Here is an 18069-nt window from a genome sequence, read left to right as displayed (position 1 = left end):
AAGAGTGGCCTGAGCCAGTCTGCACTGTCCTGGACTATGTATACATGGTTATCCAAGAGTGGCCTGAGCCAGTCTGCACTGTCCTGGACTATGTATACATGGTTATCCAAGAGTGGCCTGAGCCAGTCTGCTGCTTGTTTTGGCACAGCTGGACCCTCTGTAAGAAAACGCGCCAGAATCTGGGGAGCAAAAGCGGACCATGTGGGTGTCCCCAGGTGCGGGCGGTCTGGGCCCAAGGCATGGCTGAGCCCCTCCGTATTCACAGCAGCCTTGTCTCCTTCGCAGTTGGAAGTGCTACCCAAAGCAACAAGCTATCTGTTGTGCCCTATCTATGTGCCCTTCTGAAAACTCATCTAATCTCCTCTGGATGATTTTGCTTCCTCTTCAAGACAATGATGAGACTACAATAAATGATTTCCATCATTCCTTCCAGCACTGACATCTTATGAATCTATGAACTACCTGGCTTCTTCTTCAAATCAAGAAGTGACTTTAGGGACTTTCCTGGTGGTCCAGTGGTTAAGACTCTGCTTGGGCTTGATCCCTGGTCAGGGAACTAAAATACCACACGCCCATGTGCTGCCGAAAAGCCCACGTGCCGCCAAAAAGCCCACGTGCCACAGTGAAGACCCCGCACGGCAAAAGAAAGAAATGACTTTACAAACATCTAACTGTGCAAGAGAATAAAAAACCAAAGACTTTCCCAAAGGCTGAGGTGTGCGCAAAAAGGCTGCTGCTTCCCTTCTGTCCCACACGCGTCTCCCCAGACCACGGCTGCCCACAAACCTCCATCTGCTTGACAAGTCGGCCTCGGTCATCCTTGAGGTGACTCTTCGCCTCCAGCTCGTACTCCAGGTCCTTGAGTGTCTGCTCTAGAAGCTGCCTTTTCGTGAGCGCTTCTTCCTGAGCTCTCTGGTAGTCCCGTAACTCTTCCTCCATCAGGCGCATCTAGAATGAGGAGATACGGGGGTGTTTATCTGGGCACATAGGAGCACAGAGCTCTCATGAGTGCGCAGGCTGACCCTGGAGAGGATACAGCGGCTCCCGCTATGCTGGAGGTCAGAAAACCCTGAGCAAGCACCACCTCCCTCTCGGCCTCAGTTTCCTCTTTTGTAAAAAGAAGGCTTGAGGACTTCCCTGGTTTGCAGGGGTTGTGGGTTTGATCCCTGGTCAGGAAGCTAAGATCCCACATGCCTCCTGGCCAAAAAAAAAAATCAAAAACAAAACATAAAACAGAAGCAATACTGTAACAAATTTAGTATAAAGACTTTAAAAATGGTCCACATCCTCCCTCAACACAAATCGTTTAAAAAGGAAGCCACTTTCCAGCTACAGAGAAAAACCCCATTGGGTTATAAATTCAATCCAGTAGATGTTGGCCAGCATTATATAAAATGGAAAAAAACATCAGAGTAGTACAAGCAAACATTGTTTTCTGAAACATTTCTACTAGATACTAATACATTTGTATGGATGCATGCATTACTGTGTTACAAGGCAAGACATCTTTCTTAAGGCAGGTCACGGTCAAAGATATTTGAAAGCCCCTGAACTAAGTTAGCACCTCCCAGAGCATAATCTTGCTCACCTGTAATAGGTTCCTTTCAACAGAGGTTTAAAGTGAGGGGAAAATAAACGCTAAAATCATGACTCCAAAGCATCCTGCAGGCACAAAATCTATTACTATAAACAAATTAAGAGAAAACCACTGGTTTCTAAAAGAATATGGTCAGTTGTCATAATTTACAGTGTTTTGTTCCTCCACAAGGTGGCACTGAACTGACAGCTTTGAAGAAAGTGTAAGAGACAACGAGCTTGCTTCCCAAGAGTTGCCGTGTTTTCCACTCCTCTGAACTCTCCCCAAAGGGACTAGGCACCTCAGCACACAATAGGTATTCCTTAAACATCTCTGTGGACTGATTTGGTGAAGGCTGTCTGTTTATTTCTCAGCGTCCCTCCTGGAGGTGGTTCAGGATAACAGGTGGAAAACACAGTCTCAGGAACAGGCTATATGGGTTAATTTCCTTTATGACAGCAAATGGCAAACTCCAGTAAAGAGTAACAGCTTTGGGGCTTCCCTGGTGGTCCAGTGGTTAAGAGTCCACCTTGCAATGTAGAGGACACCGGTTCGATCTCTGGTCTGGGAGTATTCCACATGGCATGGAGCAACTAAGTCCATGAGCCACAACTACTAAGCCTGCGCTCTACAGTCTGCAAGCCACAATTCCTGAAGCCCTCACATCGCAGCTGCTGAAGCCAAGCGGAGCAATGAAGACACAGCACTGCCCAAAACACATAAATAAAATTATTTTTAAAACCACACTTTGCGGAGAGGCTGGTATGCAATTAAATATTAAAAAGGAAAAGAAATACCAGCCTTTGGGCGTGGTTTTCACAGAAAAGTGGGGAAGCCTCAGAGACAACCTTTTTGGGGACCCAACAGGTTAGACTAGTTTAGGAAGCCCAGAGGGAAGACTAGGAACTGTGTTTGCCTCCTGGAGGCTAAAAGGAACACCCGACATTTCTGCGAGAACAGCACAGTCTTGACGAAGACATCTCCTGATAAAGACTAGGCTGGCGTCAGTGGGGACTGAGTGACAACACAAAATGAAAATCCTTCCATGGAAAAAGGATGATGAGACATTCTTTGGATATAGAGATGCTCCAGGACATGAAAAAAAACTCTCCAAATAAGAAAGTCTTTAAAAAATCTTCTGTGCTTCAGTGTCCTGATTTACAATATTGTGATAAATATATCAATAAACCTACCTTAACGAGCTGTCCTGAGCCTCAAATGAGGTCATACCCCACCCAAAGTACGGGGGTTTTACAGTCAGACTGATAGGTAATGGTACAGCTCACATTTCCTTCTTGGTTTCCTTTCCAACATCCAGCCCGTTTCTGCCTTCTGATGCCCTCAGTCCCTAACATCCACCAAGAGCTCTACCATAACCGAGAGTATCCGAGAAGGACATGCACAATACAGTTAGCAGTACAATGTCTGGAATCATGACGTAGACAAATAACTTCTGAACCTACCAGTGCTAACTTTAAAAGTAATTAAAAACTGCCCTTGGTGAAGTGGGATTTAGAAAATAAATGCAACAGTGAACTCTAGTCTTAATTCTCTAAAGATGACCTTCATCAGAACTTTTCTAGCTCCATGTCAAAGGTAAAAAAGGTAAAAGGCCTGTTTCTCTCATAGCGAACAAGGCAGTATTACAGCACTCAAGTGCAAAGACCCTTGCAGTTTTTTGTTATTGAGAGCTTTAACTAAGTACAGCCAAAACGGGATGGAAGGTGGTGAACAGAGGTGAGTTTTTTTAAGAATCCCATGTGATCCTGGCTTATTAATTCACTTTTGTTTCAAACAACTCCATGACTCCAGCACCCGTAGGGTGGTTTCTGACTGTAGTTTCCTTCTAGAAGGAGGAGGTGCCTGTTTCTGCCATTCAAATGGAAACACTGTCTCACAAGGATAGACCAGTGAGAATATCAAGGAAGTACAGTCTTTGTTTTCATCTTAAGGAATTCTTTTTTGAATTACTGCCCTTTTACAAACAACACTGGTCTCCATCTGGCCCTAACTAATCTCTCTGAATCCGTTTCCTTATCTAACTAGAGGGTCTCTAAGGTTCCTTCCAATCTGAAGATTTTAGCACCATAACCATTATACAAAAATCAAAGGGAAGCACTGGACAAGGGTCACTGTGACACGGATTTTCTGAAATCAAAGCAGCTTACAAATAGTTGTTGGTGTTCTCGCAAATATCTGAATCCTCTCACCCAGTTGCTATGAAAATGATTGTTTTTCAATGCCAAAGAGAACTGTGCTATCAATACGCTAATTTCAGTTCTTACTAGAAGTCCTGTGTCCTGAGACCCTAAACCAGAGGAGATCTGTTATCAGGCTCCTTTCAGAAGTGTAGAAGTCTGCAATAAATATCCATTGTTCTTTCACACAGTTTCAGCACTGACTCATGAATGACCTTTCTTTGATCATCAAAGATAATAAAAGTTTGTTTTTTAAAGAAAAATTTGTTTTCCTATGGAATCTTAGTGCTCTTGGTACTGCTTATGAAAAACAAAAGAAAAGCAAGCTTTAGAATTATAACAAAAACTAGTATTAGTGTTCAGGATACACAGATCCTTTGCCATATAGTCTCACATGTTACCTCATTTAATTATTAAATCATTATTATTTTGTATACTTTTAAGATGTAGAAACAGATGCTCAGAAAACTGGAGTAACTTGCTCAAGGTCATCTAGCTGGCAGGAGGCAGAGTAGAAATCAGCTTACATGGTACTGGCATTTTAGAGCCTTCAGCTTTCCATTAAAATAATCAAAAACATTCCCTTTATTATTCACAATTCTTCAGAAGTCAAGACTTAAGGGAGCTAACATTTGGGTTACTTTGCTCTATTATTCTTAAATATAAAACCAAGAATACACTTTACTACTTTCAGTACTCATAAATTCCTGAAGATTTCTGTCTCCATTATTGTTGTTCTGAAACTCTTATCCACCACTCCTACTGCAATGAAAGTCCATGTAATTTTAAGCCAATGGCGGAAAAAAAAAAAAAAACGGATTACTTTAATCTTTGTTCTAGGATTAAATTAAAACATTACCACATATGAATCATTTAGACACAGCTGGGCACACCACTGCTGCTCCATAAACAGCCGCTAAGCTTTTTTAGGCAGAATATCTTGGCTTAATCACACAAACTAAAGTTGTGTCAACTTCATGTCAGAGGCCCTGAGTCCTCTGTGTCTTAGAATGCCATCTGCCCTGATGCAACCATCCTGAGAATCAAGCTCAAATGCTGTCTTAAGAATCTACCCCAGTGGGAATTCCCTGGCAGTCCAGTGGTTAGAGCTCTGCGCTTCCAGTGTAGGGGGCACAAGTTCAATCCCCTGTCAGAGAACGAAGATCAAACATGCTGTGTGGCAAGGCAGCAGGAAAAAAGAAAACAAGAATCTAACCCAGCCTCTCCTGGAAGAGTTTCAAAGCAGATTCTGAACACGGGTAAACCAGAACTGCGCTGGCCGGCCATTATTACCTCATCCTGCAACTTCATTGCAGTCAGACGGGACTTTTCTGCCTCTAGAGTTTTCTCCTTCAACTGTCTTTGCATCTCCGCAAGTTCCCTGCGATTTTTCTCCTTGTATTCATCCAGTTGGTTCTGGAGCTCCAGCGTTGATGTGCGGGACACCTCGACAATGTCGGCCATCTGGAGAAGTGACACAGATGTGAACCCCACCCCACCACCCACCCCCGGACCCCGCCATGAGGCTCCATCTGGAGCCTGGGAGTTAGGCTTGCACCCCATCGCCACACATCTCCTCTTCTCTCCTGTGTAGCCCCCCAAAGTCTACAGATCATGGTCTGCCCAGATTAGTCACCTCTAACGTGGAAGTTGCGTGGCGACCTGAATAGGCCTATCTCTGGAGCTAGATTCTGGGTCCTGGGTCCTATTCTCACTCTGCCACTTACCAGCTATACAATTGGGGCATTACTTGCCCTCTCTGGGCCTCTGCAATGTGCTCATTAAAAACACTGAAGCCATAATCTATACCTTGGCAGGACTGTTGTCAAAATTAAAATGATGCAGACAGAATTCTACTTAGATATGAATGAGCTGGTAAACTGACTGACGCAGAGCAGATGTCAGAAACTGGCCAGCGTTCAGGGAAGCTTCTAGAACATGGGGAGTCCATTTTGGCTCTGTGCCTTTCCCCTTCTGGATGTTTTAGGGTAGAGGGGACCAGAGAAGCCATGACTACTGGGCTTTAAAACTGCCTTTCACGCTCCTGGACAAGAAAGGTGGAGCAAGCACATCGATTACACACAAAGGCAGAGGTTCTGATTGAGGTACCATCTGCGACATCTGCACTGACAATGCCAGGCTTCTCTGGGTAAGGGATGAGAGGAACTGAGCCCAGGGTCCAGGGGGCATTCTCTAAACCAGTTTCTCGTAACTGGAATTATCAACAGGCCTGAAGAGCTGCTTCAGGGGATCTGCAAATCCCAGACACATTTGTGCTGAGACATACTGCAGATCTGCTCAGCTCTGTCAGGCCCTCCAGCATGGTGGGGGGTGAAGGGGCTGGGCCCCATGCCCTGCCCAATTCCTGCCCCTTACCTCCTTCTGCAGTTTCTCAATGGTCTTGTCAAGGTGCCATCGCTCATTCTCCATTTCATTCTTCAGTCTCCTTAACTGCTCCTTCTGCTCGGCCTCGTCTTTGAGCCTCTCAGACAACTGCTTCTGTTCCTGGGTGGCCCGGCTCAGATTTCTCTGCAGATGGCAAGGAGAGGACAGTCCTGTCACCTACCTGCCAGGGCAGCTGCAGGGACGGGTGGCAAAGGGAGTTTCACAGCCACACCACAAAGCAATCAGACCTGCTACATCACTGATAAGGATCCAAACAAAGCCATTACAGAGACACGAGGATATTGTCAGCTCTGAAATTTAGGGACCAAAATGGAGGCTGATCTCACCAAAAACACAGGCAGGAATGAAGGGGCAGATGAAGGATGCATTACAGAAATACAGAAAACGGCCAAGGCTGTTGGGGATGGTGATTCAGGATAGTATCCAAAAACCTGGCAGAGCTCATGCTCAAAAACCACGGGGAAGTTATACAGTAGACTAACTTCGACCCATGCGGCAATTCACATCCTGTGACATACAGCATTGCACCTAATGTTCTAGCATTGTCTCTGCTATGTGGATGGTTCTTACAATTAAAATAGCTAAAAATCAAACTATAAGGAAAGAGAAATTGTCCCATGGGCCAAGATTCCACTTGGGTTAGGGGGAGTTATAATCAACAATCCCTGAGATGGACTCACACACAGAAGAGAAGCAATCTGGCAATCTACGGGCTGAGGAGCCTGCTGGACAAGAGGTATGGAATAGAAGACACACTCATTAGGAAAAAGACAGATGTATGGTTACTTAGTGAATCACACCAAATACTAGTAGGTCTTACAAAATGTAACATCTTGGGTGCAATATTTCCCCTGGGTTCCTCTGAGGCTCTCATCTCACAACATTATACAGACTGATGTCCTTTATGTAAAAAAAAAAAAAAAAAAGAACATGTAATTCTAAAAGAAAGAAAAAATCCTAAGGTATCTTAGGAACACTATAGTAGCTTCTTTAAATGGCTAAGAATGAAGGGCTGTGGCATAAGGATATCATGAAGGGGCAAAGCTCAGAATAGCGGAGCGTAACCCAAACACAGCTAGATCAGAAAAATGGCATCAGGCATTGAGGGCTGAACGTGAGTTAGTACAGGTACTGTTTGGGACCTACTCAAGTCTTGTGTCCCTGTAGAGGCTGTATAACGACAATGGTTATATTTGTACAGTGCTTAACAGGTTACAAGCTGCAGTCACATGCAGTAACTCAGGCATTTTGAAATCACAAAGCACTTCAGGCGCTTCTGGTTTGCAAAGCTTTGGAACAGATCCACTGGCCAGCCACACGGCCTAGGGCCAAAAAGCCACCTGTGGAGGACTGTGCTCAGAGAAACAAGCCAGCACAGCCAGGCCACTGCAGTTAATTGCTGCAAGGAACCAACGTCAAAAAAAGCAGTTGGGGAGAGCGGATGGAAGGAGAAAGGGAGTCAGAAGTTCAGTGTGGGGCAATGAGCAGGACTGAGAGCCACCACGGTCAGCGTGGCACACACCCGACAGAGGGTCAACCCTGGGACTCGTGTTTGTGGTTGATTTAGTGCGTCGAGAGCAAGGGGCAGCACACAGGACAAGCTAAGTGAGGCATGGTTCCACTGTGTGGGAGCAAACTCTCAGGAACAGGTATCTCAGAATGGCAATTTTTGGAAAGCAACAAATATAGAGGGATACCAGCTTCCCTGGTGGCTCTGTGGTAAAGAGTCCGCCTGCCAATGCAGGAGACGCGGGTTCAATCCCTGGGTCAGGAACATCCCCTGGCGAAGGGAATGGCAACCCACTCCAGTGTTCTTGCCTGGAGAATTCCATGGACAGAGAAACCTGGAGGGCTACAGTCCATGAAGCTGTAAAAGAGTCAAATATGACTTAGTAACTAAACCACCACTCACAGAGGGACATCATCGCCTTCCCGTAGAACTGCCAGAATACCACTCAACCCCTACCCCTACAGATCCCCCAGCCTCTCTTTCTTCCTTTTGGATTCCAAATCTCAGGGGCTCCAGGCCAAAAGACAAGCCAGCCTCGACTCCATTCAACTCCCACATGGTGAAAGCTCTTCTGCTTTACCTTTGGCTCAGGATGGGTTCCGCTACCAACACCCTCTTCCCTGGCCCAGGCTCTGCTCTCCTGTGCTACTAAAGACTCCTGAGACTCAAACAATCTGAGCTGGGCTTGACCAACACACCCCGTCCCAACCTTAACACATACACATTTGCCTAGAAAAATAATTTTGCTAAATCATTTTTTAAATATTTCTTGCATGCTTGCCTCTATTGCATGGCAGTAAGATCTATAAAGGCAAGGAACAGATTTTTTATCTGAGTATGTCTCATAGTCCAGATTCACTATTAGGCACAGGATAAAAAATCTCTGTGGCTGCAAATTAACACCTATCCCCAAAAGTGATCTAAAGATTTCTTATATCAGAATCACCAAGCAAGGGTGGTGGACTCCTTATGTAAAATACAGAATCTAGCCCTTTCTGATGGAATCACAATTTTTCTTAGAGTGGAGCCCACACATTTGCATTTGAAAGTTTCACCCAGATAATTCTGATATACTCAAAAGTTTAGAAATGCTGTTCAAACAATGCTCTGCCTCTTCGGAGATTCAAGACATAGGTTCTAATAAGTCACTGCTGAGAAAATATGTCCCAGATTCACATGAAAAACAGCAAACTTGGCAACTTTGCATTTAGGAGTTAGGTGTGAAATGCTCTATAGCTACAGTGACTGCATTTCCAAGACCAGCCATACAAGTCTCTTGACCAACATTGGGACAAAATTTGAGGAAAATCTGTCAGAGGGGAGAATCCAGAACACAAGGCTGGTAGACATACAGTGAGTGCCTTGAGCTTGGGGACCATTATCTCAGTAGATGCAAAGCCTTTTACTGTATGGCTGAGCAAGGCCTCCATCAGTCCGTATTAACAATAACTATGTGGCAGGTAAGCAGAGGATCAGAAAGAACTGGATCTCAGAGCCCTTGACATATGTTAACCGCGGACTGTGACAAGCGTGGCAGCTTTCTTCTTCTGTGGTCTCAGTACACAGAAGTCTGCTAGGGTGGGAGGTACAGGCAAACAGAACATATATTATCAACAGAACATATATCATCATCCTTCCCTGAAGAAAAGAACTATGGCCCCCTCATCTGCAGAAGCCATTTCTCAAGGTAATCAGAGACATCTTTGCCATGAACGCAGTTTAAACAGGTCTACACAGCAGCCCAATCCTCAACCAAGTGGTTGGGCTGAAGTAAACCAAGAATGGTACCCCCTTTGAACTCCTGCTCTGTCTGACTGAGCCAGAATGAACCAGACCTAAGTTCACAAGGTCTTCACCTACAATGGCAAGAAATATATTTATCATGCATGAAGATGCAGCAGATTGTTAAAGACACAAAAATTTTGAAATATAAAATGCTTATGTGGGAAAAAGAAAAGAAAAGTTACTCTCTCCTCTTCCTCTAAGGGTTAAGTTCCCTTTTGATTGTCAGTTTTGGGAGAGGCATGCAGAATGAACTAAAGGAATGACTGTTTGGTCCCCAAATTGAGAAAAAGCAAGTAGTTTTGAGTGATGGTGTGTTTTCCATAGCACTACTTTTGAAACAAGATAATTCAGATAATGATGGTGAGACTGCCGGACCCTCTTAAAATTCCTGCCGGATTATGTTGCCAGTGGTTAGCACAGCCACATGCTGCCTGAAGCAGTCTCACCATCTCAACACCACTGGGAAAACAGGTCTGAACAAAAGTAACACGTCAGGGATAATTCTGAAGGCAGGAATGGAGATCCGGAGGTAGAGGCCAGCAGGGATCACATTAAGATATTTAGACCTTGAGGCCATCATCTGTTCTCTCCACTGAATTAGCTGTGAGCTGCAGATTCACAGCTGGTGAACCACCTCCTTCTGTGTGAAAGTTTCTGGTTTGATCAAAGGATGATAAAGACAGAGCCTGTAACAGCTTTACCAAGTGCCTGGTGTGGATGTGACACAAAACTGCAGATTTTTGCCCCCACAGAATACAAATGTTTTTCCTCTCTTTCTGTCCTCAAGAAGCTCAGAGATGTAAACCCTGCACTTTGACTGCTGGGTTGTAGCCACCACAAGCCTTAAACAGCTGCATAGGGCAACCGCCGTTCACACAAAATCTGCCAAAAAAGAGTTAATAACAAAGATCTAGATTAATAAAGAAAGAAAAAGAAATCCAAAGCTAAGACACCAAAATGAAGAAAATACAGGACTTTACTGCATGCAAGAACAAGGTCTCTGTCCGAAGCCAAAGAGAAGGTGCAGATCTGGGGGTGAGGGCTCCTGAGCTGTGGCTGACCTGAGTGAACCCCGTACACATTCCTCTAGCCCTGAGGAGATGATGCTGTATATGAAAGGAAAGCTGCAATTAGGCATTTACAAATTTGAATCCTGACTCAGCCCCTGACATTTTTCATGTGCCCCTGCCTCACCCTCCCTTACAGACACACAAGTCCTAAGGAAACACTTTAACAGACTCCTCTAAGACAGCTGCTCAAAATAACTGGCTTTTACCTCCTCAGAAACTCACCTGAGGGATGCCTGATGCTGCTGGTTCTTTAAAATTCCAGAGCAGGTAGAAGGAAGGACATACCTGGATCACACTGAGGTCACTGTGCAAAGTCTATTCAGAACCTCAGTGCAGACTTTGTTTTGTTTTTTTTTTAAAAAAAGGACATACTTCAATCTTTCTAACCTTCAAATGGGAAAAACTAATTTTCTAAGAATCTGCTGATTTTGAATAGAGATAGCTATCCAGTTTCAAGGAAAGGACTTCCTCGGGCTTCGTTAAATAGCCCTCTTGAAGGACTGTGCTCTGAGGCATCTATTTGCCCAGAGGAGAGAGGAAATCGGCTTCTGCCACAGAGCCACTCCACAGTGCCCTGGGGACTGATTCTGTTGGCCTTCTCACACAGTTCGTATTTTATCTTTGGAAAGCTGCCAGGCTCTTCCATGTCTGGAGAACTGCTCAGCCCAGAACTCCTGACATATGGGTGCTTCACAGCTGTGGGGATGTCCTGGGCTGTGTAGGATAGGGAGCAGGAGCCCTGGCCTCCACCCACGAGATGCCAGTAGCATCCCCCCATCTGTGGCAACCAACATCTCCACACATTGCTCCAATGTCCCCCAGGTAAAAACACACCAGTCTAGGGGCTTCCCTGGTGGCTCGATGGTAAAGAATCTGCCTGCCAATGCAGGAGACACAAGTTCGATCCCTAATCCTGGAAGATCCCACATGTCACAGAGCAACTAAGCTCTATGATCCACAACTATTGAGCCTGCTCTCTAGAGCCCAGGAGCCACAACTACTGAAGCCCATGAGTCCTAGAGCCCAGGCTCCGCGACAAGAGAAGCCACTGCAACGACAAGACATAACTCGAGAGCAGCCCCTGCTCACCACAACTAGAGAATGGCCCACTCAGCAACAAAGACCCAGCAGCCAAAAATAAATAAATAAATGAATAAAAAGAACCACTGGCTTATATAGACAGTCGGAAGTCAATGAAGGTTATTACAGAAGGAGCAGCCTGGAAGGACAGGACCAGTGGCGATCTGGACATGTCCCTCCTTCTCGCGCTTCCTCTGTGGGGGGATAAGGACCCTCAGTGTTTACCTGAGCCTCTTCCAGCTCAGTCTGCAGGGCTCTTTTGGCTGACGTGGCTTCTTTCTCTTCCTTTCTTGCATGCAGAAGGGCCTCTTCTAATTGCCGAGTTTCTCCCTACAAAGAAACATGGGGTTAATGCACACTCAGATGGGTGCTGTGCCTACGAAGCTGACTCAGCAGCATGAAAGGCAGGCAGGGGACATCCACAGACATAGCCGGCAGGGACTAGGTCACCATACACATGTCATGGGCCCACAGTAGCACAAAACAGATGTGTGTGCTGTCTGCAGTGCCATGCTTAACCAGAAATGAACATCCAAACCAGTCATCTGAGATGATCTGCGGGAAAATACAGATATCCACCCTCAGCACAGGAGCATCAGCAACAACACTGAACGAACTCAAGTATGAATCAACTCAGACTCAAGCACTGAAAGAACTCAGGCGCACAGTCTGAGAAAAAGCTTTTCAGGGGATTTTCACGGTGACCATTTGGGAAACCTGTTAGAATACACCTCCCATCACATTTCTTTGGTCTCTGTTTATTGTCAGCTGCCATTTCTCGCAGCTATTAGTGCGTGTCTCTTGCTAACGGTCTCCCACTGCTAGAGATCTGGAAAACCAGATAACTGGTTTGGTAAAACTTGTGTGACCTCAAAAACCATCAACCAACTGCTAAAAAAAGAAAAAACAGTCACGAGTGAGAGTGGGCCTGATGGTAGGGTTAAGATGCCCTTTTCGGGTGTCTGGAGGCTTGAGCTCAGTGCGAAAAGGCTGAGCACACCTGATGTCTGGGCGAACGGGGACCCCTGTGCCTGCACCTGAGCTCCCCATGCCAACTCCATCAGACTTGTTCCAGGCATCTTCAAAAGCCGTCTCCCATTTGTACCACGCATAGAGGAACAAAAGCAATGGTTTACAGAGAGGCAGTCACAGCCACCTTGACCCTTCCTACTTGATTATGATAATAAATCCCTTTCAGCTTCTTAAGTCACTCACACAGGAAAGGAGGATCGGTGGCTGCAAAGCCCAAGTTGGGGGCCCAGAAAGCCTCACCTCGCACTTCTTGAGAGTCTCCTTTGCTTTGGCCTCGTCATCTTGAAGGTCAGCAAGCTGCCTCTGCAGCCTAGCCACAGTGCGCTCCAGCTCTTCCACACTTCCCCGCAGCTTCTCATTCTCCTCCTGCAGAGCCTTTACGCGCATCTCTGCCCCCACCTGGGTTTGCTCTGCAGTACTGCTCCGACTGGCCAGGACCTCGACGTTCTGGTAAAGACATGGAACAGGTGAGCATGGGAGCCACAGTCAAGGCCCAGCCCCCAGCTTCAAGGATGGCTGACATTTCTTAAAACCCACTACATTCCGGGTACCATGCTAAGCCAGGGATCGGCATCCTACAGCCTACAGGTCCAGCCTACCACCTGTTATTGCAACTGAAGTGTCAAGACTTCCCTGGTGGTCCAGTGGTTAAGACTCTATGGTTCTAATGCAGGGGACACGGGTTCGATGCCTGGTTGGGGAACTAAGATTCTACATGCGACAGAGCAACTAACTAAGCCCATGCTGCAACTGCTGAGCATGTGCCCCCTGGAGCCAGAGCACTGCAACCTGAGAAAGCTCGTGCACTGCAACAAAGATTCTGCATGCTACAACTAAGAACCAATGCAGCCAAATACACAAATAAAATTTTAAAATAAAGCAAGCATTACTGGAACTCTGCAACATCCATTTGGGGACATACTATCTATGGCCACTTTCGTGGTATAACAGCTGTGTCAGGACTTGGGGCCACAGTTTAAAATATTTATTATCTAGCTGTTTACAGAAAAGTTTTGCCGAACCATACCAGTGTCCTTGACGTGAAATTTCAACCTTTTAACAACTCTAGGAGGTGGTTACTATTCTCTCTTTCTTGGCTTCACTGGTCTTCGTTGTGTGCGGGCTTTCTCTAGTTGTGGCAAGTGGGGGCTACTTTCTAGCTGGGCTGAGCAGGCTTCTCATTGCAGTGGCTTCTGTTGTGCAGAGCACAGACTCTAGAGCATGTGGGCTTCAGAAGTTTTGGCTTATGGGCTTAGCTGCCCCACAGCATGTGGAATCTTCCCAGACCAGGGGTCAAACCCATGTCTCCTGCATTAGCAGGCAGATTCGTAACCAATGGACCACCAGGAAAGCCCAAGTGGTCATTACTCTTCTTAAAAGACAAAGAAACTGGCACTTGGGTAGACTGAGGAACTTGTCGAAGTTCATGTAGGAGGAAATGTATTCAAGCAGAACAAATCCAGAACCTAGTCTTATAACCACCAATGAGTTCGCTTTCCTGATTCCTAATCATGTACAGCTCTTGATAAAGGGCAATTTCTGCTTGTAAGTTTTTTTAAATGTCTAACATAAAATGGAAATTAAAATATGCTTAAATTATGATATAGTTCCTTGTGCAAACTCTAGGTAGTCTCATCTGAAAATGAGAATGTGCAGCACACAATCCATAACTGAAAGGAATGGCAACAATTACAGAATGATTACTGTTAATTTCAGATATCACATGGGCTTTTATTTTTTGGCTCAGCATCTTAAAAGTCATACATCCTGGAGTGTGAAGTCAAGTGGGCCTTAGAAAGCATTACTATGAACAAAGCTAGTGGAGGTGATGGAATTTCAGCTGAGCTATTTCAAATCCTAAAAGATAACGCTGTTAAAGTGCTACACTCAACATGTCAGCAAATTTGGGACACTCAACATTGGTCACAAGACTGGAAAAGGCCAATTTTCATTCCTATCCCAAAGAAGGGCAGTGCCAAAGAATGTTCAGACTACTGGACAATTGTGCTCATTTCACATGCCAGTAAGGTTATGCTCAAAATCCTTCAAGTTAGGCTTCAACAGGACATGAATCGAGACCCTGTTGATGTACAAGCTGGGTTTAGAAAAGGCAGAGGAACCAGAGATCAAATTGCCAACATTCACTGAATCATAGAAAAGGCAAGGGAATTCCAGAAAAGTATCTACTTCCATTTCATTGACTACGCTAAAGCCTTTAACTGTGTGGATCACAACAAACTGTGGAGACTTCTTCAAGAGATGGGAATACCAGATCACCTTACCTGCCTCTTGAAAAACCTGTATGCAGGTCAAGAAGCAACAGTTGGATTCAGACATGGAACAACAGACTGATTCAAAATTGGGAAAGGAGAATGAGAAGGCTATACACTGTCGCCCTGGTTATTTAACTTCTATGCAGAGTATAGTATGTGAAATGCCAAGCTGGATGACTCACAAGCTGGAATCAAGACTGCCAGGAGAAATAGCAACAACCTCAGATATGCAGACGATATTACTCTACTGGCAGAAAGTGAAGAGGAACTAAAGAGCCTCTTGATAAGGGTGAAAGAGGAGAGTGAAAGGGCTGGCTTGAAACTCAACATTAAAAAAAAACAACTGAGGTCATGACACCCACTCCCATCACTTCATGGCAAACAGAAGGGAAAAAGTAGAAGCAGTGACAGATTTCATTTTCTTGGTCTCCAAAATCACTGCAGACAGTTACTGAAGCCATGCAATTAAAAAATGCTTGCTCCTAGGAAAGAAAGCTATGACAAACCTAGATAGCTTAATAAAAAGCAGAGACATCACTTTGCCACAAAGGTCCATATAGTCAAAGCTATGGTCTTCCAGTAGTCATGTATGGATGTGAGAGTTGAACCATAAAGAAGACTGGGCAATGAAGAATCGATGCTTTCAAATTGTGGTGCTGGAGAAGACTCTTAAGAGTCCCTTGGACTGCAAGGAGATCAAACCAGTCAATCTTAAAGAAAATCAACCCTGAATACTCACTGGAAGAACTGATGCTGAAGCTGTGTTCCAATACTTTGGCCACTTGATGCAAAGAGCTGACACACTGGAAGAGACCCTGAGGCTGGGAAAGACTGAGGGCAAGAGGAGAAGGGAGTGACAGTTGGATGGTATCACTGACTCAATGGACATGAGTTTGAGCAAACTCTGGGAGATAGAGAAGGACAGGAAGTGCTGCAGTTCATGGGGTCGCAAAGAGCTGGACAAGACTTAGCCACTGAACAGCAACAGCCCTAACTTTCCCATCCAGAGATAAGAGACTACAAAGATACAGTTAGCAAGTGGTGCTCGCGTAAGGATAAACGTGTAGTTCAATGACATAAAACTAAGAGTCTAAAATCAACCCGTCCACTGATTCTCAACAAGCCAAGCCAAATGCAAAAGAATGAAGATCCCTTCCTTACACCACACATAAAAATTAACTCAAAATGGATCATATACCTAAATGTAATATCTAAAACTATAAATCTCTTCTAAAACAACACTGGAGTAAATATCATGAGCTTGAATTATGTAAGGCTTCTAAGATACAATACCAAAGCACAAGTAATAAAAAAAAAACAAAGAAAATAGATAAATCAGATCTTATCAAATCAAAACCTTTCATGGTAATAACAAGAAGGTGAAAAGATAATCCACAATAAGAGAGAAAACATTTACAAATCATATATCTGATAAACAACTCATATTTAAAATCCATAAAGAAATCTTCAATTCAATAAAAAGACAACCCAATTTTTTTAATGACCAAAGGATCTGAACATCTTTCAAAGACTATATATATATATCTATTCCATATATATATATGAAAGAAAAAATGAAAGTTAGTCACACAGTCATGTCCAACTCTGCAATCCTATAGACTGTAGTCTGCCCATCTCCTCTGTCCATGGAATTCTCCAGGCAATAATACTGGAGTGGGTTGCCATTTCCTTCTTCATGGGGTCTTCCCAACTCGAGGATAGAACCTTTTCCCCGTTTAAGAAAAGAAATATATTTTTAAATGCTTAGTGGGAAGGCATAGACTGAGTTCTGGTTTACTGATATAACTCTGAAGAAAACTTCAATTTGCTAGCATAAATTTTCACTCCACTCTCAGGCTTCTAAACAGTTCCTGAAGTCCAACAAGTACATGAGAAGATCCTCAATATCATTAGTTTTTAGGGAAATGCAAATCAAAACCATAATGAGTCACTTCACGCCCACTAGGATGGCAATAATCAAAGTGTCAGATAATAGGGACTTCCCTGGTGGTCTAGTGGTTAAGACTCTCTGCTTCCAATGCACAGGGTGGGAATTCAATGCCTAGTTGGGGAACTAAGATCCTACATGTCATACTCTGAGGCTAAAAATAAATAAAATTGTGTTTTGTTTTTTTTTGTTTTTAAAGATAATAGCTAATGGTAGGGAGGATAAAGAGAAATCAGAACCCTCATATGATGGTGGTGAGAATGCAAAATGGTGTGGCCACTTTGGAAAACAGTTTCAAAAAATGCTCAAAATTTTAAAGGGTTATCATAAAGTGAGTTCATTCAGTCGTGTCCAACTCTTTGCGACCCCATGGACTATAGCCCACCAGGCTCCTCCATCCATGGAATTTTCTAGGCAAGAGTACTGGAGCGGGTTGCAATTTCCTTCTCCAGGGGATCTTCTCAATCCGGGGATCGAACCCTGGTCTCCCGCATTGCAGGCAGACGCTTTACCATCTGAACCACCAGGGAATCCAACAATTCCACTCCTATATATATATACCTAAGAGAAATGAAAACATATGGCCACATAAAAACTTGTGCAAAAACTCCAGAATAGTATTGTTCATTGTAGCCAAAATGTGGAAAGAACCTAAATATTCCTCAATTGGTGACCATGACCATGACTATGTGTGTTCACTCAATCACGGCCAACTTTTTGCAACCCCATGGACTGTAGCCCATCAGGCTCCTCTGTCCATGGAATTTTCCAGGCAAGAATATTGGTTAGGGTTGCTTCTCCACGGGATTTTCCTGACCCAGGATCGAACCCATGTCTCTTGAGTCTCCTACATTGGCAGGCAGTTCTTTACCAGCTGAGCCATGGTCTGTCCATATGATGGAATATTATTTGGTCCTAAAAAAGGAATAAAGTACTTATACATACTACAACATGGATGGAATGTGAAAACATGCTAAGTCCAAGAAGTCATTCATAAAAGGCCACATATTAACATTTATATAAAATGTCCATAATAGGCAATTACATAGAGATGGAAAAATAAATTAGTGGTTGCCTAGGCCTGCAAGGAGGTCCAGCCAGTCCATTCTGAAGGAGATCAGTCCTGGGATTTCTTTGGAAGGAATGATGCTAAAGCTGAAACTCCAGTACTTTGGCCACTTCATGTGAAGA

At 44.4% G+C, this 18069-nt stretch overlaps 1 protein-coding gene across 1 annotated transcript in view; it reads right to left on the bottom strand.

Annotated features, from left to right (window-relative positions):
* The window catches only part of CGNL1 (cingulin-like 1), a 168798-nt gene that overhangs the window by 19363 nt on the left and 131366 nt on the right, over positions 1-18069 (bottom strand). The window contains 5 exon segments of the mRNA XM_010836806.1: positions 787-948; positions 5068-5238; positions 6151-6303; positions 11851-11955; positions 12898-13104. Of these exon segments, the coding sequence (XP_010835108.1) occupies positions 787-948; positions 5068-5238; positions 6151-6303; positions 11851-11955; positions 12898-13104 (798 nt within the window).

This window comes from Bison bison, unplaced genomic scaffold, assembly GCF_000754665.1.
Source record: "Bison bison bison isolate TAMUID 2011002044 unplaced genomic scaffold, Bison_UMD1.0 scf7180017864066, whole genome shotgun sequence".
Classification (NCBI taxonomy): domain Eukaryota; kingdom Metazoa; phylum Chordata; class Mammalia; order Artiodactyla; family Bovidae; genus Bison; species Bison bison.
This window is presented reverse-complemented; position numbering and strand designations above follow the sequence as displayed.